The 22,128-nt window shown below is 64.0% G+C and overlaps 1 protein-coding gene across 1 annotated transcript in view; it reads left to right on the top strand.

Moving 5' to 3' along the window:
• Positions 1-2,445: 2,445 nt before the first annotated feature.
• The window catches only part of SHCBP1L (SHC binding and spindle associated 1 like), a 33,265-nt gene continuing 13,582 nt past the window's right edge, over positions 2,446-22,128 (top strand). The window contains 7 exon segments of the mRNA XM_062211466.1: positions 2,446-2,538; positions 2,540-2,788; positions 6,944-7,093; positions 9,051-9,265; positions 10,230-10,316; positions 10,378-10,596; positions 21,132-21,237. Coding sequence (XP_062067450.1) covers positions 2,446-2,538; positions 2,540-2,788; positions 6,944-7,093; positions 9,051-9,265; positions 10,230-10,316; positions 10,378-10,596; positions 21,132-21,237 — 1,119 coding nt within the window.

The raw sequence follows: 22,128 nt of genomic DNA, 5'->3' as shown, positions 1-22,128 counted from the left end.
TGGAGCGGGCGTCCCCGTGGAGTGGGGGACCCGGATGGAGCGGGGGTCCCGGGGCCTGCAGGTGCGGCGTTTGGGGGGTGAGGAGGCCTCGCGCCTGCCTCCTGTGCCGCGCAGCTCGTCAGAGCCCCGGGCAGGAGCCTTGGCGGTGGAGAGTTAATTCTTACACGCCAGGGGTTTTATCACAGTGTTTGCTCACTGGGGTCAATACACTTACCAGCATCAATACATTGATCAATGTCTGCTTCTTAACTCGCATCAATAAACAACAAACTACTTACTGCGCATCAGCTGTGTTAGACCACAGGTCACGACAGGCGCCGTAAAAGGAACTTCGAGTGCTACCCGATAGTGCATTGCTCACGTTCAGAGAAGCCGCGGCTCAACGGGCTGATCCTCCGCCTGCGGCGCCGGCACACCGGGTTCTAGTCCCGGTCGGGGCGCCGGATCCTGTCCCGGTTGCCCCTCTTCCAGGCCAGCTCTCTGCTGTGGCCCGGGAGTGCAGTGGAGGATGGCCCAGGTGCTTGGGCCCTGCACCCCATGGGAGACCAGGAGAAGCACCTGGCTCCTGGCTTCGGATTGGCGCAGTGCTGGTCTCCATTGGAGGGTGAACCAACGGCAAAAAGGAAGACCTTTCTCTCTCTCTCTCTCTCTCTCTCTCTCTCTCTCTCACTGTCTGTGACTCTACCTGTCAAATAATTTAAAAAAAAAAAAAAAAAAAAAAGCTGTGTTTTCAAGGCCCGTATCCCGGTCCCAAGGAAGTGCCAGTGTTCAAGGTCCGGAGCTCCAGGTCTCTGCAGAGACGGATCTCGGATCGGTCACTTCCAGGCAGGAAGTCGCGGGAAGGCTGTCACCCGGGCAGTGGGCTCGGAGTTCCCGGGCGGACGGCACGGGAGGATGGGAGAGGCCTGGTCCGCTCTGAAGCTTGCTCTGGCAGCAGGCTGGAAAGGGGTCCAGGCGAGGCGGCATCTCGGCTGGAGTTCTGACCCCGAAGTCATCTTGTGTCGCTTGCAAGGGGGCTAGCGAGCTGGCTCCTCAGCTCCAAGTGCCAGGAGAGCCACCGGGCCTTTGTCCGTTGTCAGCCTGTGCCGCTACCTGCTCCGTGCGGAGTAGCGGGCTGCCTCTTCAGCTCCAGATGTGTGGGGATCCAGAGGTTCACACACTCCGGGCCGTGATCCCTGAGGCTCCCTTTTTATCCTAATTCTTTCCTGCAGCGCACCTGCTGTTCACGTGCCGTCCAACCAGCTCGGAGCTCCCCGAGGTGTCACCAGTCCGTTGTCTGGGCTCGCGTGTCTCCCGCTCACGTCCATCCTCCTGCGAGTTGGAGAGGTGGCTCTCTGTCGCCATAGCACACGCTCAGGCTGTCCAGAGATGCCTGTCCGGTCTGATGAGGCCACTTTTCTAGCAAGCGCTGAGCTTGACATGAGTGACGTCGTCAGCGCCTGGCTTAGCAGGAGTGACTCCATTTCCTGTTCCTCCCACTGGTGGATGGTGGCAGTGCTGACCCCAGATGCTTTCCTGTGGCGTTTGCACTGTTCACCTCCTGCTGCCGGGCAGGGAAGCGCTGATCCGGGACTCTTTGGGGACTTCCTGCGGGATTCCCCACAGAAGGGCTCGCTCTGCCGTCCACACACAGATGAGTCACTCTTACAACTAAGTGGCCTCCCAGACCCCCCCCCCCCCCGCTCTGCGCAAGGGGCGTCGAGAAGGCGGAGATGGCGTGGTCTCCGCGAACGGGGGCGATCCCTGCCTCGTGGCCTCCACAGAGCCCGGCGACGGCATCACCCGGGAGCTGTGCGGAGACTTGGGGCGCCAATGCCACTGTCGCGCGGGACGGGGTCCGGGCCGCGTGGGTGCTGGGTGTGCGGGGTGGACTCGTGTGCAGGAGCCTCTCGACCCCGCGCCTGCGGGCATCTGTGGCGCCCACGGCTGTCATAAATCACGTGGGCCGGACAGCAGCCATGGTGTTTCGGTAGACCCAGGCTTCCATTTTCCTCGCAGCCTTAAAGAGCCGGGCTCACCGCCTGTGCCCCGCAGGCCCACCAGCACTGGGCCCCTTCAGTGCCTGTCCAGCCCGGGAGGGCCAGCATAGCCCTCACCACTGCTCACGGCCCGGCTCCCTGCTCGGGGACTTAGGGGGACGCCCCGGGCGCGCTCCCGCCCCGCCGCCCCCTGCCGCGCGCCCTGGCCCGCGCCCCGCGCCCCACGCCCAGGCCCGCGCCCAGGCCCGCGCCCCGCGCCCAGGTCTGCGCCCCGCGCCCCACGCCCAGGTCCGCGCGCCTCGCGCCCAGGTCCGCGCCCCGCGCCCCACGCCCAGGCCCGCGCCCCGCGCCCCACGCCCAGGTCCGCGCGCCCCGCGCCCAGGTCCGCGCCCCGCGCCCAGGTCCGCACCCCCCGCGCGCGGCTCCCAGCGGGGCCAACGGCCGCCGCGGGCCTGGAGCGGAGGCGATGGCGTCGGGGCTCAGGGCTGCGGGGCCCGAAGAGCCGCTGCGGGCCGTGAGCCCGGGCGAGGCGGCGGCGGGCGCGACCCCGGTGCGCGCGGGTGGCGGCGGCCCCGCGGCCGGTCAGGGGCAGAGCGGGCCGGGAGGCGGCGCGGCGGCGGCTGCAGCCCCCGGGCGCCCCCGCGGCCGAGCGCCGGGGGAAGGCGGCCGAGGCCCAGCCGGCGGCGGCGGCCGCGGGGCCCGAGGAGGAGGCGCGGCCGCTGCCCGCCGTGTGCGCGTCGCCGCTGCGGGCCATGTGGCGGGCGGAGAAGGTGGCGCTGTACTGCGACGCGGTGCTGCTGGGCTGCCAGGTGCGACGCGCGGCCGGGCCCCTGCTAGTGTGGGCGCCCCGCGGGGCTGCGGGGGGTCCGGGGGCTCCGGGGGCTCGGGGGCTCCGGGGCCGGGCAGCGGGCGGGGGCTCCGGGGGCTCCGGGGCGGGCAGCGGGCGGGGGCTCCGGGGGCTCCGGGGCGGGCAGCGGGCGGGGGCTCCGGGGGCTCCGGGGCGGGCAGCGGGCGGGGCCGTGGGGGCTCCGGGGCCGGGCAGCGGGCGGGGACTCCGGGGCGGGCAGCGGGCGGGGGCTGCGGGGGCTCCGGGGCGGGCAGCGGGCGGGGGCTCCGGGGGCTCCGGGGGCTCCGGGGCCGGGCAGCGGGCGGGGCTCCGGGGGCTCCGGGGGCTCCGGGGGCTCCGGGGCGGGCAGCGGGCGGGGGCTCCGGGGGCTCCGGGGCGGGCAGCGGGCGGGGCCGTGGGGGCTCCGGGGCCGGGCAGCGGGCGGGGGCTCCGGGGCGGGCAGCGGGCGGGGGCTGCGGGGGCTCCGGGGCGGGCAGCGGGCGGGGGCTCCGGGGGCTCCGGGGGCTCCGGGGCCGGGCAGCGGGCGGGGGCTGCGGGGGCTCCGGGGCGGGCAGCGGGCGGGGGCTGCGGGGGCTCCGGGGCGGGCAGCGGGCGGGGGCTGCGGGGGCTCCGGGGGCTCCGGGGCGGGCAGCGGGCGGGGGCTCCGGGGGCTCCGGGGCGGGCAGCAGGCGGGGGCTCCGGGGGCTCCGGGGCGGGCAGCGGGCGGGGGCTCCGGGGGCTCCGGGGCGGGCAGCGGGCGGGGGCTCCGGGGGCTCCGGGGCGGGCAGCGGGCGGGGGCTCGGGGGCTCCGGGGGCTCCGGGGCCGGGCAGCGGGCGGGGGCTCCGGGGGCTCCGGGGCCGGGCAGCGGGCGGGGGCTCCGGGGGCTCCGGGGCGGGCAGCGGGCGGGGGCTCCGGGGGCTCCGGGGCCGGGCAGCGGGCGGGGGCTCCGGGGGATCCGGGGGCTCCGGGGCGGGCAGCGGGCGGGGGCTCCGGGGGCTCCGGGGCGGGCAGCGGGCGGGGGCTCCGGGGGCTCCGGGGCGGGCAGCGGGCGGGGCCGTGGGGGCTCCGGGGCCGGGCAGCGGGCGGGGACTCCGGGGCGGGCAGCGGGCGGGGGCTGCGGGGGCTCCGGGGCGGGCAGCGGGCGGGGGCTCCGGGGGCTCCGGGGGCTCCGGGGCCGGGCAGCGGGCGGGGGCTCCGGGGGCTCCGGGGCGGGCAGCGGGCGGGGGCTCCGGGGGCTCCGGGGCGGGCAGCGGGCGGGGCCGTGGGGGCTCCGGGGCCGGGCAGCGGGCGGGGGCTCCGGGGCGGGCAGCGGGCGGGGGCTGCGGGGGCTCCGGGGCGGGCAGCGGGCGGGGGCTCCGGGGGCTCCGGGGGCTCCGGGGCCGGGCAGCGGGCGGGGGCTGCGGGGGGCTCCGGGGCGGGCAGCGGGCGGGGGCTGCGGGGGCTCCGGGGGCTCCGGGGCGGGCAGCGGGCGGGGGCTCCGGGGGCTCCGGGGCGGGCAGCAGGCGGGGGCTCCGGGGGCTCCGGGGCGGGCAGCGGGCGGGGGCTCCGGGGGCTCCGGGGCGGGCAGCGGGCGGGGGCTCCGGGGGCTCCGGGGGCTCCGGGGCCGGGCAGCGGGCGGGGGCTCCGGGGGCTCCGGGGGCTCCGGGGCCGGGCAGCGGGCGGGGGCTCCGGGGGCTCCGGGGCGGGCAGCGGGCGGGGGCTCCGGGGGCTCCGGGGCGGGCAGCGGGCGGGGGCTCCGGGGGCTCCGGGGGCTCCGGGGCGGGCAGCGGGCGGGGGCTCCGGGGACTCCGGGGGCTCCGGGGGTCGGGCAGCGGGCGGGGGCTCCGGGGGCTCCGGGGCGGGCAGCGGGCGGGGGCTCCGGGGGCTCCGGGGCGGGCAGCGGGCGGGGGCTCCGGGGGCTCCAGGGCGGGCAGCGGGCGGGGGCTCCGGGGGCTCCGGGGCGGGCAGCGGGCGGGGGCTCCGGGGCGGGCAGCGGGCGGGGGCTCGGGGGCTGCGGGGGCTCCGGGGCGGGCAGCGGGCGGGGGCTCCGGGGGCTCCGGGGGCTCCGGGGCGGGCAGCAGGCGGGGGCTCCGGGGGCTCCGGGGCGGGCAGCGGGCGGGGGCTCCGGGGCGGGCAGCGGGCGGGGGCTGCGGGGGCTCCGGGGCGGGCAGCGGGCGGGGGCTCCGGGGGCTCCGGGGGCTCCGGGGCCGGGCAGCGGGCGGGGATCCGGGGGCTCCGGGGCGGGCAGCAGGCGGGGGCTCCGGGGGCTCCGGGGCGGGCAGCGGGCGGGGGCTCGGGGGCTCCGGGGGCTCCGGGGCGGGCAGCGGGCGGGGGCTCGGGGGCTCCGGGGGCTCCGGGGCGGGCAGCGGGCGGGGGCTCCGGGGCGGGCAGCGGGCGGGGGCTCCGGGGGCTCCGGGGCGGGCAGCGGGCGGGGGCTCCGGGGGCTCCGGGGGCTCCGGGGCGGGCAGCGGGCGGGGGCTCGGGGGCTCCGGGGGCTCCGGGGCGGGCAGCGGGCGGGGGCTCGGGGGCTCCGGGGGCTCCGGGGCGGGCAGCGGGCGGGGGCTCCGGGGCGGGCAGCGGGCGGGGGCTCCGGGGGCTCCGGGGGCTCCGGGGCCGGGCAGCGGGCGGGGATCCGGGGGCTCCGGGGCGGGCAGCAGGCGGGGGCTCCGGGGGCTCCGGGGCGGGCAGCGGGCGGGGGCTCGGGGGCTCCGGGGGCTCCGGGGCGGGCAGCGGGCGGGGCCGCGGGCCGCTAGTGCAGGACACGCGTGTGCGTGCGCCCCGGAGGGGTGGGCGTTGCGCGCAGTCCTCAAGACGCCACCCCCCGGGGGGGGGGGCAGAGCGCCCGGCTTCCCCCGCCTCCCCGCTCACGCACACCCAGGGAGGCCGCGAGCAGGGGGCCCAGGGAGACCCCCGGAGCTCCCGGCTCCTTCCTGGCCCAGACCTGCTGTCGGGAGCATTTGGGGGGCAGCCCAGTGCATTCTCTCTCTCTGCCTTGCAAATACATTTTTTATTAGAATAAGTATTTAAGGGCCGGCGCCGCGGCTCACTAGGCTAATCCAACGCCTGCGGCGCCGGCACCCCGGGTTCTAGTCCCGGTCGGGGCACCGATCCTGTCCCGGTTGCCCCTCTTCCAGGCCAGCTCTCTGCTGTGGCCAGGAGTGCAGTGGAGGATGGCCCAAGTGCTTGGGCCCTGCACCCCATGGGAGACCAGGAGAAGCAGGGGGAGGAGCAGGACATGGGGGAGGGCCGGGGCAGGGGAGGGGCAGGGCAGGCCCACCCCAGGCGCCGCCCCTCCCAGGCACTCCCACGGGACGCAGGCTCCCAGGAGGCAGCTTACCGCTGTGTCAGAGAGCCGCCCCAGAGTGTGGCCTTAAGGTTCTATACAGCCGATATGGGTTAGGCCGGTCATTACACAGGTTAGGAAAGAGTAATTAGCGTGTTTGTTAAATAATTGGCGTTTTAATAGGCGTGGTTATGCTCCTGCTCGGGATACAGTGACGCACGCGGGGACTGGGTCCCCTAAGTCTGATGTTTGTGATGTTTAAGCTAATTACAGCTGCAGTTAAAATCTCTCCGCTATTTAAGGCTATCTTGGTTCCATTTAGAAACCAGTAAACTTGTTTCATTATCAGCGTCTGATTTCCTGTGTTTGTACATGTCAAGATGTACATGTAAGATGGTCACGCACACGTGTTCCATTGTCAATGTGTCATATTCATACATACATGTTTCTTTGTTGGTGTGTGGTGTCCCGTGTTCACACACATGTGTTGGCAGTGTGTGATTTCCCATGTTCACACATGTGTGCTTTGTCGGCGTGTGGTGTCCCATGTTCACACGCGTGCTTTGTTGGCGTGTGGTGTCCCGTGTTCACACGCGTGCTTTGTCGGCGTGTGGTGTCCCGTGTTCACACATGTGCTTTGTTGGCGTGTGGTGTCCCGTGTTCACACATGTGTGCTTTGTCGGCGTGTGGTGTCCCGTGTTCACACGCGTGCTTTGTTGGCGTGTGGTGTCCCGTGTTCACACGCGTGCTTTGTCGGTGTGTGGTGTCCCGTGTTCACACACGTGTGCTTTGTTGGCGTGTGGTGTCCCGTGTTCACACGCGTGCTTTGTCGGCGTGTGGTGTCCCGTGTTCACACGCGTGTTTCCTTCCGTCAGGCGGAAGACGTGGATGAGGCTATGAGCAAGTACCTGTCGGGAAAGCTGGCGCAGAAGGAGAAGTGGCTGGGCGTCTGGAAGACCAACCCGGAGCTGTTCTTCGCGCAGTTTGAGGAGGCGTCGCTCCCGTTCGTGGGCATCCTGGTCGAGGTACAGCGGTCGCACTCGGTCTCGGTGTGGGCGGGGCCCTGGCTGCACGGTCGGAGCCGGCGGCCATGGGCAGGGGACACGTGCAGGGTCTTAGTGCGCCCGCACAGGACGGACTGGGTCCGAGGTAAGTGCTCCGCTCGCCGGTTCCCCAGCCTCCCCGAGCCCGGAGACAATCAGAGGCAGCGGGGAGCCAGTCTAGCAAGAACGCGTTTATTTCGCGTGTAGCAAAGCCTTTGAAAGCACGAAACTGCAGAGTCATTGGGGCGGGGCACAAGGACCCACCACTCACTTGAAGGGTCATCTTACAGGGCGATTTCACAGGACGAGCCATGTGTCTGTATACTTGCCATCAGTTGTTGCCACTTCCCCTGATGCTGCGAAGCCGATTAGTTTTAGTGGTAAACAACTTTGGATTCTGCCCACCTTACTTCCTCTGGGCGCCATCTTTGAATTGCTTCGTGTAACTAATTTCCCCACAGACACGGCCCAGGTCGCTGGGTGACAGGTTTCAGCTCCGGCTAAAGCCGCACGGTTCTTCCTCTGACAAGGCCCGCCATGCTCGGCTCCCCTTCGAGGCCCCGCCTCGGCGCCTGCTTTGTGGGCTCTGTGGCTCGCGCTCGTGGCCTGCTGGACGCCGTGGTGTGTGCGAGGTGCTGACACAGAGGCACCCCGCCCTGGCGGGTCACCGCGGCAGTTCTGGCCTCGGGAGAAACTTTGGGACTCGCTGCGTCACGCACCGTGGAGAAAGTGGGGAACACGTGTTCTGTGGGACGCGCGAGGGCGCGCTCTCAGGCACGGGTGGCTGATTGCCAGCCGCGGGCTCAGCTGGGAGTTTGGGCAGCTCTTCCTCCACCGGGCCGGGGTGAGAGGCCGTGGGCTCTGCGCGTGTCAGGGGCTCTGAGCTGCCCGCAGGCTGAGCGTGGGCCTCTTTGCGGGCAGGTTTCTGTGGCCGCCTGGCGACCCCGGGCGAGCGGCCGAGCCCCGGGCCCCGAGCAGCTTTTCCCCCCTGAAGCTCCGTGGCAACCCCTGGCCGCCCTCCGACTTCTCTGAAAACAGAAAACGAGAACACAGAGGCCCAGGCTGTGCCGGAGCGGAAGAAGGAGAGCGGAAGGCGAGTGGAGGAGACGCCGTGTGACTGCGTGTGGTCCGGGACGAAGGGAACTTTCCTGTGGTCCCTGTACCAGGCAGTCTGGCAGACTGCATCAAGAACTTTAACACAGTGCACCCGGGGCGGCGCTGTGGCGTAGCGGGTCAAGCTGCCCCCTGCGGCTCCGGCATCCCATATGGGCACTGGTTCTAGTCCGGCTGCTCCACTTCCAATCCAGCTCTCTGCTGTGGCCTGGAAAGCGGCGGAGGATGGTCCAGGTCCTTGGGCCCCTGCACCCGCGTGGGAGACTAGTGCTGAAGCCATTTGAGGAGTGAGCCAGCGGATGGAACATCTCTCTGTAACGCTGCCTTTCAAAGAAATAAGTAAATCTTAAAAAAAAAAGAGAGAGAGAGAGAGAGAGAGAGAGAGAGAGAGAGACAGCTGAAGAAACAGTGGCTACCAGACTTCCCAGATCGGGTGGAAGCCATCGGCCTGCAGGCTAAGGCCGGCACCGCGGGGAAGAGGCAGTGCGCGCCGTTTGCCGAGGGCGGGCAGTGAAGGCATGAGCTCAGGGGGGGCTTCTGGGTGACGAGATGGTGAGAAACGACATGAAGCCGCACACCTGCGGGGCCGCTGGGAAGGAGCTGGCGACTGCAGAGCAGCCGCAGCGAGCACGGCCGGCTTCGCTCCCAAGCAGGAGCAGGGGAGAACGGGGTGGCCGGGAAGGGACGCCCGCTTCCCAGAGCCTTAGGGAAGGCGGCTGGCGCTCCAGCACCGCCCGGGACTATTCGACACGCTGACTGTTGGAGGAATGATTAAAGGTTACAGCCAGCTGCGGCCCGCCCTTGCTGACGCGTGTCTCTGTCGCAGGTCACCTGCAGGCTGCGCCAGAGCTCCTCGCCCTGCTTCAAGGTCGCCGTCTCCGTGGCCGAGCCCTTCTCCTCCAACATCGCCAACATCCCGAGGGAGGTGGTGGACGAGGTGCTGGAGGAGCTGGCGCAGAGCGTGCCGCTGCTGGAGGTGTACCCCGTGGAGGGGCAGGACGCCGCCGTGGGCGACATCGCCCTGGCCTTGGAGGTCGTGAGGTAGGGGCGTCCCCGCCTCGCGCCCCGAGCCCCGGCTGTGCCGGCTTGGCTCCCTCATGCTCAGGTTAAATGTGCTCATTGTTAATGAACACATTGGCAACTCTTTGGGTTGAAACATTTCCTTGCAGAAGCCGTGTGCAAGGTTGGTTAAGACCTTCCCATTTCTCACTGTGCATTTTACAAAACTTGGAGTTAAGAGTTGTAGAAATGAGTGACGTGGACTCTTCTCACACGTGAGCCTCTCTGCTGAGCTGGATCTCACTGTTCACGTTTAGAGGCCTCATGGGTCCGCGTGGCAGGCACTGCCCGTGGTCCAGGCTGGGTCCGCGTGGCAGGCACTCCCCGTGGTCCAGGCTGGGTCCGTGTGGCAGGCACTCCCCGTGGTCCAGGCTGGGTCCGTGTGGCAGGCACTCCCCGTGGTCTGGGCCGGGTCCGCGTGGCAGGCACTGCCCGTGGTCCAGGCTGGGTCCGCATGGCAGGCACTCCCCGTGGTCCAGGCCGGGTCTGCGTGGCAGGCACTCCCCGTGGTCCAGGCCGGGTCTGCGTGGCAGGCACTCCCTGTGGTCTGGGCAGGGTCCGCGGCCGGGTCTGCGTGGCAGGCACTCCCTGTGGTCTGGGCAGGGTCCGCGGCCGGGTCTGCGTGGCAGGCACTCCCTGTGGTCTGGGCAGGGTCCGCGTGGCAGGCACTCCCCGTGGTCCGGGCCAGGTCTGCGTGGCAGGCACTCCCTGTGGTCCAGGCCGGGTCCATGTGGCAGGCACTCCCTGTGGTCCAGGCCGGGTCTGCGTGGCAGGCACTCCCCGTGGCCGGGTCCGCGTGGCAGGCACTCCCTGTGGTCCAGGCCAGGTCCGCGTGGCAGGCACTCCCCGTGGTCCAGGCTGGGTCCCGTGGCAGGCACTGCCCGCGGCCGGGTCTGCAGCACAGCGGGCGGCTGTCAATGGCTGTCCCCAATGTGCTTCCTCGCAGGTTTTTCTATGACTTTCTCTGGAGAGACTGGGACGAGGAGGAGGGCTGCGGGCACTACACCGCACTGATTGAGGAGCGGATCAACCTGTAAGTGGGGCGGGCGGGGCGGCGCGCGCCGGGGAGGGGCCGACGTGTGGGTCCCTTGCAGGTGGTGCGACATCGAGGACGGCACGATCCCCGGGCCCATCGCTCAGCGGTTCCGGAGGACCCTGGAGAAGTACAAGAGCAAGCGCGTGGAGCTCATCGAGTACCAGGGCAGCATCAAGGAGGACCCGTCGGCCGCTGAGGCCGTGGAGTGCTGGAAGAAGTACTACGAGATCGTGATGCTGTGCGGGCTGCTGAAGACCTGGGAGGACCTGCGGCTGCGGTGGGTGCGGGGCACTGCAGGGGGTGCGGGGTGCTGCAGGGGGTGCGGGGCGCTGCGGGGGTGCGCGGCGGCTGCGGTTGGGTGAGGGGTGGGTGCAGCGGGTGCGGGGGGTGTGCGTCTACCATTGGTGCAGGGCGTGCGTGGCGCTGCGGCGGGGGGGTGCGTGGGGGTGCGCGGCTGCGGGGTGCGGGGCGCTGCGGGGGGTGCGTAGTGGGTGCGCGTCTGTGGGGGGTGCACGGCTGCGGGGGTGCGCGGCGGCTGCGGTTGGGTGAGGGGTGGGTGCAGCGGGTGCGGGGGGTGTGCGTCTACCATTGGTGCAGGGCGTGCGTGGCGCTGCGGGGGGGGGGTGCGTGGGGGTGCGCGGCTGCGGGGTGCGGGGCGCTGCGGAGGGTGCGTGGTCGGTGCGCGTCCGCGGGGGGTGCGCAGCTGCGGGGGGTGCTGGGTGGCTGCAGCGGGTGTGGGGTAGGTGCATGGCTGCGGGGGGTGCGGGGTGGCTGCAGAGGGTGCGGGGTGGGTGCGCGGCTGCGGGGGGTGCGGGGTGGCTGCAGCGGGTGAGGGGTGGGTGCAGGGGGTGCGGGGTGGCTGCAGCAGGTACGGGGGGTGTGCGGCTGCGGGGGGTGCGCGCTGGGCCCAGGTCGGCTGCACACTTAGACATCCCACGAGCTTCCTATCTGTGTTAACTGAACACGGAGATCGGTGTGGGGTGTCCTTTCTTGACCAAAGATGGCCTCCTGAATCCAGCCCTTTCCTGATCGTTGATTCCGGGCCGAGGGGCAAGTGGGCAGGAGCCGCCCCCCCCCCCCCGTGTCCCCCCGGAAGTGGCTGGGCTCGGCCACGCAGCGCCTCTGACCAACACAGCACCGGACGTTCTCCTGATGAGAAACAACAGATGCAGATCCAACCAGGACGCTGCACGGCTTCTGGGCGGTGCCGGGCGGTGCCGGGTGGAGCGGGGAGCTCCTCCCAAGCCGCCGAGGAGCTGTGGGCCCAGGGCTTTCCCTACCCCCCTCTCTGGTGACGAAGCAGCCCATCTGCTGCCCACAGCAAGCTCTGGGGCCACTGGGAAACACAGGCGGCTCAGTCACCCCCAGAAAGGCTGCCGTGGTCATCCCTAGTCCTCGTGGCGTGAAGAAACACAGGGCCTCTCGTTCTGAAACGCGCCATCGGCTGTCCGGTCCCGGAATGGTGGAGTGGCTGACAGCCCCCACCTCTGCCCGAAAACCAGCAGAAGCACAGACAGGATGCAGAAGGGCCTGCAGCTCTCCAAGGCGCTCCGCGCCGGAGCAGCGCCGGGACAGTTCCTCCTCGGGGGAGGACATGGGGACCTGCGGTGACCCCGGTTCTCCTGGCTGCGGCAGAGAAGGTGGGGGGCAGGGAGTTAGGCTGCAGAGAGCCGGGAGCCGCGAGGGGCTGGGCGCCGGGTGGAAAGTGCAACCGCAGTCCTCAGAGACATCACACAGCCAGAGCTGCCGGGACGGTCGCGGTCCTCAAAACCCCAGCCATGTCAATAAACGTGCAAAGAAGCCGGAGACTTAGGGCTGGCACCGTGGCTCTCTTGGCGAACCCTCCGCCTGCGGCGCCGGCATCCCTTAGGGCGCCGGGTCTGTCCCAGCTGCTCCTCTTCCAGGCCAGCTCTCTGCTGTGGCCCGGGAAGGCAGTGGAGGATGGCCCAAGTGCTTGGGCCCTGCACCCGCATGGGAGACCGGGAGGAAGCACCTGGCTCCTGGCTTCGGATTGGCGCAGTGCGCCGGCCGTGGCGGCCATTTGGGGGGTGAACCAATGGAGGAAGGCCTTTCTCTCTCTCTCTCTGTCACTGTTTAACTCAAATAAAAAAATAAAATAAAAAAATAAAATAAATCTTAAAAAAAAAAAAAAAAGAAAACGAAAGAAGTCGGAGACTTAGACCCACGCTCAGGACCGAAGCTGAGAGGGTGCGGATGCTGGATTTGTTGAAGGTTTCAGAGCCTTTACATCAATCTGTTGAAGGAATGGAAGGAAAACATGATTGTAGAAATCAAGGAAAATACAGCAACAGACACATGGAACTCGAACAGAGACGTGAGCACTGACAAAGGGAGCTGGCATCACAGCGGAGCTGATCCAGCTGCCCCCTGTGGCACCGCATCCCCAAGGGCGCCGGTTCAAATCCTGCTGCCCCTCGTCCGATCCAGCTCTCTGCTGTGACCTGGGACAGCAGCAGAAGACGGCCCAAGTGTGTGGGCCCCTGCACCCGCGTGGGAGGCCCGGAAGAAGCTCCTGGCTCCTGGCTTTGGCCTGGCCCAGCCCCGTCCGTTGCGGCCATTTAGGGAGTGAATCAGTAGATGGAAGACCTCTCTCTCTAACTCTCCTTTCAAATAAAGCTTTTTTAAAAAGTACAAAACTATGAGAAAGAATCAAAGATTTTCAGATTCAGGTCTGAAATGCAAAGCGCTCGTGAGGAGCACTGAGGCCCTGGCGGCCTGGCCGGACTGCTGCCCAGAGCGCGAGGCCCTGGCGGCCTGGCCGGACTGCTGCCCAGAGCGCGAGGCCCTGGCGGCCTGGCCGGACTGCTGCCCAGAGCGCGAGGCCCTGGCGGCCTGGCCGGACTGCTGCCCAGAGCGCGAGGCCCTGGCGGCCTGGCCGGACTTCTGCCCAGAGCGCGAGGCCCTGGCGGCCTGGCCGGACTGCTGCCCAGACCGTGAGGCCCTGGCGGCCTGGCCGGACTTCTGCCCAGAGTGTGAGGCCCTGGCGGCCTGGCCGGACTGCTGCCCAGAGCGTGAGGCCCTGGTGGCCTGGCCGGACTGCTGCCCACACCCTTAGGGAACCGACCCCATCCACCGTGCCGCCTCACGGCTGTGAGAGCAACCATCCAGGAAGCTAGACGCAGTGGCGACGCGGGTCAGGAGGGGCCTGCCAGCACGGCTGGGCCGTGGGAACCAGGGACACTTGCGAGGGAGGAAAGCCAGAGTGAACACCTCACAGGAGGTAAAGGACAGCCGGAGGGGCTGAGCCGAGCTGTGCGCGGAGACTTCCCGGAGGGAACGGGGGACGGGAGAGAGGCAGAGACGGCAGAACCCATCGTCGTGCACTTTCTACCGGGATCCAGGAGAGGGGGAGTGATGGAGCTCACCAGGGCCGAGTTTTCCGACGTCAGATACGGGCAGCAGGGCACAGGCAACAGGCCCGGAGGCCCTCACACGCTCCTGCCTGACTTTAGGCCTCCCAGCGTGCAGAGCTGTGAGAAAAGACATTCCTGGGGGCCAGTGCTGTGCGAGGTGGGCAAAGCCACCGCCTGCAGTGCCGGCATCCCATGTGGGCACCGGTTCTAGTCCCGGCTGCTTCTCTTCTGATCCAGCTCTCTAATGTGGCCTGGGAAAGCAGTAGAAGATGGCCCAAGTGCTTGGGCCCCTGCACCCACGTGGGAGACCCAGAAGAAACTCCTGGCTTCAGACTGGCGCACTCTGGCCGTTGTGGCCATTTGGGGACTGACCCAGCAGATAGAAGACCTGTCTTTCACTCACTCTCTCTCTCTAATTCTGCCTTTTAAAGCAATAAATGAACATGTGATGTTTGGAACTGCAGTCCAGTATTATACTTGGAAACACCAGCATCGGTTTTTCAGCAACTGATAGATCAAGCAGACAGGAACTAAGGAAGGTTGTGGTTGATCTGAGCGGCCTTGCAGTCAGGGTGACACCTGTAGAGTGAGTCACTGGCGGCCTTGTCAGTCAGGGTGACACCTGTAGCGTGAGTCACTGGCGGCCTTGTCAGGGTGACACCTGTAGCGTGAGTCACTGGGCGGCCTTGTCAGTCAGGGTGACACCTGTAGAGTGAGTCACTGGGCGGCCTTGTCCGTCAGGGTGACACCTGTAGAGTGAGTCACTGGCGGCCTTGTCCGTCAGGGTGACACCTGTAGAGTGAGTCACTGGCGGCCTTGTCAGTCAGGGTGACACCTGTAGAGTGAGTCACTGGTGGCCTTGTCCGTCAGGGTGATACCTGTAGAGTGAGTCACTGGCTGGCCTTGTCAGTCAGGGTGATACCTGTAGAGTGAGGCACTGGGTGGCCTTGTCCGTCAGGGTGATACCTGTAGGGTGAGTCACTGGTGGCCTTGTCCGTCAGGGTGATACCTGTAGAGTGAGTCACTGGCTGGCCTTGTCAGGGTGACACCTGTAGGGTGAGTCACTGGGCGGCCTTGTCAGGGTGACACCTGTAGAGTGAGTCACTGGCGGCCTTGTCCGTCAGGGTGACACCTGTAGGGTGAGACACTGGGCAGCATTGTCTGTCAGGGTGACACCTGTAGAGTGAGTCACTGGTGGCCTTGTCAGGGTGACACCTGTAGAGTGAGTCACAGGCGGCCTTGTCAGTCAGGGTGACACCTGTAGAGTGAGTCACTGGGTGGCCTTGTCAGGGTGACACCTGTAGGGTGAGTCACTGGGCGGCCTTGCAGTCAGGGTGACACCTGTAGGGTGAGTCACTGGCGGCCTTGTCAGTCAGGGTGACACCTGTAGAGTGAGTCACTGGGTGGCCTTGTCAGGGTGACACCTGTAGGGTGAGTCACTGGGCGGCCTTGCAGTCAGGGTGACACCTGTAGGGTGAGTCACTGGGCGGCCTTGTCAGTCAGGGTGACACCTGTAGAGTGAGGCACTGGGTGGCCTTGTCCATCAGGGTGACACCTGTAGAGTGAGGCACTGGGTGGCCTTGTCTGTCAGGGTGACACCTGTAGAGTGAGGCACTGGGTGGCCTTGTCCGTCAGGGTGATACCTGTAGAGTGAGGCACTGGGTGGCCTTGTCAGGGTGACACCTGTAGGGTGAGGCACTGGGCGGCCTTGTCAGGGTGACACCTGTAGAGTGAGTCACTGGCAGCCTTGTCAGTCAGGGTGACACCTGTAGAGTGAGTCACTGGGTGGCCTTGTCCGTCAGGGTGACACCTGTAGAGTGAGTCACTGGCGGCCTTGTCAGTCAGGGTGACACCTGTAGAGTGAGTCACTGGCGGCCTTGTCAGTCAGGGTGACACCTGTAGAGTGAGTCACTGGGTGGCCTTGTCAGGGTGACACCTGTAGAGTGAGTCACAGGCGGCCTTGTCAGTCAGGGTGACACCTGTAGAGTGAGTCACTGGGTGGCCTTGTCAGTCAGGGTGACACCTGTAGAGTGAGTCACTGGCGGCCTTGTCCGTCAGGGTGACACCTGTAGGGTGAGGCACTGGCGGCCTTGTCAGTCAGGGTGACACCTGTAGAGTGAGTCACTGGCGGCCTTGTCCGTCAGGGTGACACCTGTAGGGTGAGTCACTGGGTGGCCTTGTCAGGGTGACACCTGTAGGGTGAGTCACTGGCGGCCTTGTCAGTCAGGGTGACACCTGTAGAGTGAGTCACTGGGTGGCCTTGTCCGTCAGGGTGACACCTGTAGGGTGAGTCACTGGCGGCCTTGTCAGGGTGACACCTGTAGCGTGAGTCACTGGGCGGCCTTGTCAGTCAGGGTGACACCTGTAGAGTGAGTCACTGGCGGCCTTGTCCGTCAGGGTGACACCTGTAGAGTGAGTCACTGGGTGACAACAGTATACACAGTCTTCTCACACTCAACAGGACTTTCTCCTAGAGGCTCATCGTCTGGGCCATGAAACACAACTTACGAATTTAAAAGAATAGAATATATATTCTCAGAATACAGTGGAATGAAAGGAAATCACCAACAGAAAAATAGCAGCAAAATTTCCTCAATATTCGGATATTAACATTCTCACATAGCACACGAGTCAAGGAAGTCGCAATAAAAATAAAACTCAAGTGAAAATATCAAAACCTGTGGGACGCAGAAAGAGCTGTTGGGAGGTGATTGACAGCTTTAATGCGGCGACGATGGGACTTCAAAACGTTCATGAGAGCCCACGTTAAAAGCTATGCAGGGGCCGGCGCTGTGGCGCAGCAGGTTAATGCCCTGGCCTGAAGTGCCGGCATCCCATATGGGCGCCAGTTTGAGACCTGGCTGCTCCACTTCCGATCCAGCTCCCTGCTGTGGCCTGGGAAAGCAGTGGAGGATGGCCCAAGTCCTTGGGCCCCTGCACCCACGTGGGAGACCAGGAAGAAGCTCCTGGCTCCTGGCTTCGGATTGGCGCAGTTCCAGCTGTTGCGGCCAATTGGGGAGTGAACCAGCAGATGGAAGACCTCTCTTTCAGCCTTTCCTCTCTCTGTGTAACTCTTACTCTCAAGTGAAAAATAAATAAATCTTTTAAAAAAAGCTATGCAGGAATTTCAAATTCTTGCACCAAAATAAACAGGTTTACTTTATGAGATTATTGAAGTATCCTCATATTAGAATAGAAAGAAGGGCCGGCGCTGTGGCACAGAAGGTTAATGCCTTGGCCTGAAGCGCTGGCATCCCATATGGACACTGGTTCTAGTCCTGGCTGCTCCACTTCCCATCCAGCTCTCTGTTGTGGCCTGGGAAAGCAGTGGAGGTTGACCCAAGTGCTTGGGCCCCTGCACCTTCATGGGAGACCCGGAAGAAGCTCCTGGCTCCTGGCTTTGGATCAGCACAGCTCTGGCCATTGCAGCCAAGTGGGGAGTGAACCAGCGGATGGAAGACCTCTCTCTCTCTCTACCTCTCCTTCTCTCTGTAACTCTTTGAAATAAATAAATAAATAAATAAATAACTCTTGAAATAAATAAATCTTCAAAAAATAGGAAGAAGACATGAAATCAATAATCTAAGCTTCCACTTGAGGAATTAGAGAATAGTTAAAACCTAAAGCAGGCAGGAGAGAGGGGATAAAAATTAGAGTCAAGATGAATGAGCTGAGAGCAGGAAAACATCGGAGAAAAACTGCTGAGCCGAAGCCACTTCCTTGGGAAGCTCCGTGAAGCAGGGGACCGTGGCCAGGCTAAGCAGCCCCGGGACCGCGCCGGCTGCACACACGCGGCACACTGAAGCACACAGCTCTCCTCCCAGGGCTCAGCCGCCACTGCCGATCGCCTGGGTTAATAAGGGCAAATTTGATAACTTAGATAAATTGGGCCACATCAGAGAGGAGCAAGTAGAAATCTGAATAAGACTATATTAAATATATTAAGTCGGGGGCCGGCGCCGTGGCTCACTTGGTTGGTCCTCTGCCTGCGGCGCTGGCGTCCCATGTGGGCACCGGGTTCTGGTGCTGGTTGCTCCTCTTCCAGTCCTGCTCTCTGCTGTGGCCCGGGAGGGCAGAGGAGGATGGCCCGGGTGCTTGGGCCCTGCACCTGCATGGGAGACCAGAGGGGAGGCGCCTGGCTCCTGGCTTCGGATCAGCGTAGCTCCAGCTGTGGCGGCCATTTGGGAGGTGAACCAGCAGAGGGAGGACCTTCCTCTCTATCTCTCTCTCTCTCATTGTCTAACTCTATCTGTCCAAAATATATATATATATTAAATCAATAATCAATAGCCTTTCAAAAACAGAAAGCACCAGGCCAGCAGGGGTTTAGAAATAAAATTTGTTCCAAAGATCTTCCAGGGTAGAAGTCTCCCAGGAAAAGGCCCAGGCACCCACTACAGAGCCCGGCTTCCCACCAAGTGCTCTGGGGCTGCAGCCAGGGTTCCAGCATACCCAGCCTGGCTTCTGCTGAGGTGGCCACTGGCCAAAGGCGGGGCCAGCCAGCCAGCAGTGCGGGCGGCCACAGTGAGCTCCGTCAGGACAGCTGCCTTCCAAGGACGTGGCCTGGTGACCAGAGCCCTCCCACCCGGCTGCCTCCCAGGCGCTGTCCGAGACCCAGTCTCCATCCACAGTCCCGGCTGCTAACAGGAATCCACTCATGGTGAACTGAAGACTTCGAGTTTCAACATCAAATCCTTCTCAAACCGTAATAGGCCTCATAGATTCAAAACTAAAACTCAGAACTTTGAGACTTGTAGAATGAAACGTAAGAGGAAATTTAAGAGACCGGGCGTCTGACAGTGATCTTTGGACGTAACAACCAGCCTGTGGTCCCTGAGAGAGAAGAAAATGCTGGGGTGGACTTGATTCAAATTGAAAATTGCTCTGCAGAAAGACATTGTTGAGAGAGTGAAAAGGCAAGCTACAATTTGGGAGAAAACACTTGCAAAACACAAGTTTGATATAAAAAAAACCTTCTGTCTCGAATATGCAAGTCTCATAAAACCCAAGTGTAGCAAGACAGACAACCCAACTAAAAATGTGCAAAACGATTTGGATCTGTCAGCAAAGAGAATACCCAGATGACCGAGAAGCATCTAGAAAGGTGCTGAGCAGCCTTTGTCTTAGGAAGCTGTGAAATGAAGTGCCAGATGCCGCCTGCTCACCCAGAAAGCCGATGGCGCCGAGTGCCGGGGGTGAACGGCAGCGGAGACTCCGTTCCCTGGCGGCTGGGCTGCATGGCGGTACCAACTCGTAACAAGACTGACAGTTTCTTGCAGAGCTCATCATAGTTCATACGATCCAGCAGTTGCACTCCTAGCTGGGATTTTACTCAACTAATTTTTTAAAAAGATTTATTTATTTTATTTGAAAGCCAGACTTACAGATAGAGAGAGATCTTCCATTCAGTGGTTCGCTCCCCAAATGGCTGCAATGGCTGGAGCTGTGCTGATCCGAACAAAGGAGCCAGGAACTTCTCCCGGGTCTCCCACGTGGGTGCAGGGGCCCAGGCACTTGGTCCATCTTCCACTGCCTTCCCAGGCCATAGCAGAGAGCTGGATCAGAAGTGGAGCAGCCGGACTTGAACCGGTGCCCATATGGGATGCCGGCACTGCAGGCCAGGCTTTAACCTGCTGTACCACAGCACCGGCCCCTAAAAAGAATTTTAAGCCATATGAATAAAGCAAGCCCACAGAGTAAGCAACCCAGATTACACGGGCAAATGCTTAGCGAGACCCAATCTACCCAAGCTGACTGGAGTGGAAACATGAACTGTGCACGGGCCTATGGCAAGGAAGCGATTGGATCAGCCCAGCCGTGCTGCAGGGGTGAGAGCCTGAATATTCCGTGGCGATCAGGCGCGCGGCGCCACTCACGGGCAGGGAGAGACGTGCTGGGCACTTGCATGCGTGGTACCAGCTCTGGCGTTCCACGCAGGGCAGAACGATGGAGGCGGTCAGAGGGCTCCTGGGGAGGGGGAGACAAGGCCGTGAATCCGCCCCGCACGAGGCCAGCGTGGGTTGCACCTTTCGTCACCCATTTGACCGAACTCCCGGAGCAGACAGCACCGAGAGCCGGCCCTGCTGTCACGCACGGACTCGGGGATGGAGATGCGCCAGGCAGGCTCCTCCGCTGGGGCAGGTGTGCCGCCGGGTGGGTGGAGGGCGAGGAACACACGGGAGCTCTCTGCGCCTCTTGCTCACTTTGGCTGTGAATTTAAAACGAGAAGACAGGATGGCAGAAAGCAGATGGGCTTTCCCCGGAATGCGGGCCTGGCTGCACAGGTGCGCCAGGGCAGGCGTCCGCGGGCTGGGCGCGCTGCATCTGATTACGGTGACTGAACCAAGTGTGCGCTCGGGGGAGACTGCATGGAACAGCTCACGGGGAATTCTTAGCTGCACGTAAGCCACATGCAGTAGCTTGGATTTGAGAAATCTTGGACTTACCTTTGGCTCTAAGCCAGGAGAACGTAACTGCTCAGGTCCTGGAAGGCTGAGGACGCCACTCGAGGCAGGTAACGGGGTGGCACGGGTGGACAGGGGAGCGGTCTGTTTATCAAGACTGAGACCACTCAGTTAAGTAGTGTGGAAATGGGGAGTGGGCTTGATTTTGTAATGTTTAGCCAAACTTTTGCTTTGGAGGACACTGCTAATATATTGAGATTCAAATCTGAGTAACTTGCATGGGAAATTGTTAGAAACACTTTCTAGAAATCTTGAGCTACACAAAGAATATTTGATAATTGGGAAATAAGCTAAAAAAAAAAACTGGTATTAAAGCTACACCTCCTTTGCATCAAGCAATAATCAGAGTGCCACAGAAGCCGAAGGGTTAATGCTAAGGCCGCGACTGGTGCGTCCTGTCTCCTGTCAGTCAGTGGCTGTTCTGACGGTTTCCGGACTCTCTGCTGGAGAGGCAGACATGATTGAGAGCACTCGGGACAAGTACTGAGAGACGGGAAAGAGCGGATTGCTGGCAGTGCTGAGCAGCAACGGGACAAACACAGCTGGGAAGCCAGGCTGCTTCTGCGGGAGGACACGGCCAACTTAGCTGTGGAAACCACCTGCCAGCTGAACGTGGTCTCCACAACGAGGCGTGTTCCAAGACCTGCTTCTCCCCAGGCCCGTGCTGGGTGTCGTGTGAGTCTGAACCTCTGGGTTCCGAGAGGACAGACAGCAGGGACTCCCACGCCCGAGGGAGCTGAGGCAGTGGGTGCCCAGCTACAGCCCAGTAACAGGACGAGTTCACATTTAGGGGCTGGACATGGAGTTAACTAGATCTTGATCTTCGCGTTGCTCTCAAGTGGCTCGTACGGTCAGAAAGCTCCCAGTCAATAAACCGATTTCTCCCAGGTGCTCATGCTAAGTTGTTATTTACTAAGTAAGGATGGTTTGAGCATTCCCCATGTTAACTTAATAACAAATATTTTCAACTGCAGAGTTCATGGACCTTTTTTCCCAAGAATTCTGAGACGTAGGAAAGGAAAGAGAGACCTCGGAAAGACGATAACACATATTGTCGCCAAAGTGATGACGACTGAGATGGTAAGACACGCCTTGTTCCTGTTCATGCACCTGCGGCTGTACCGGTCAGAAAAGCAGCCCCCGCAGCCTCCTCCCAGTGGTTAGCCTGGGGCCGTCCGCTGAGGACTGACCCTGTTGCCAGGTACCTTGCTGGTTGCTAAGGTGACGATGCCACAGATGCGAGACCTGCAGCCGTGGCTCTTTATACATTCAAGTGTGGCTGCAGCGTGGACCGGAGGCGGCTGCAATTGTAGCTGAAACCTACAGGACGAATATAAATGTCACCAGACACGAGCAAAAACGTCCTGCGACAGTGACTGTGGCAGCCCGCCAGCTTCTCAGTGGCGTCTCGCATCTCTCACCTTGTCTCTGTATTTTCCTGTCTTCTGTTCTCTCAGTCGCTGTTGTCCCCTCTACGGTCTCCAAGTGTTTGGTGTCTTTCTCCTGCACTCATCTCCCCCATAACCTCCTGTGTATTCCTGGGATCCAGGATGCACACCGAGACCACACCTTGGTTCTCGGCCCCAGCCAGGTGTGCCACTGCCCCCTGCTCACGCCCACGTCTACGCAAATGTCTGTTCTACAGCTCTGTTTCCGTGAGCGGCACCACCGTCTCCCCAGCTGTGGGTGATAACTTCCTGGGATTTATCTCAGTCATATCCCTCAGTAAGGAACGCCACAGCAGGCTGCAAGCTGGGTCGCTTCCTCTGCGGGATGAGCCACTAGGCGTCCTCCAGGGATCAGTTTCCTGTCATTTCTGCAGAAAAAGACCTTCTCGGCCTTGTCAGTTAGACTGCTGACACCCTGCCTTTTTTCTAACTGGCAGGTTCCCCCTTCCGGAGGCCCTGTAAGTACTGTTCCTGGCTCTCTCTCTCTCTCTCTCTCTGAAATCAGCGCTTGAGAAGGAATAGT

The sequence above is a fragment of the Lepus europaeus genome, chromosome 14 (genome assembly GCF_033115175.1).
Source record: "Lepus europaeus isolate LE1 chromosome 14, mLepTim1.pri, whole genome shotgun sequence".
NCBI lineage: Eukaryota > Metazoa > Chordata > Mammalia > Lagomorpha > Leporidae > Lepus > Lepus europaeus.
This window is presented reverse-complemented; position numbering and strand designations above follow the sequence as displayed.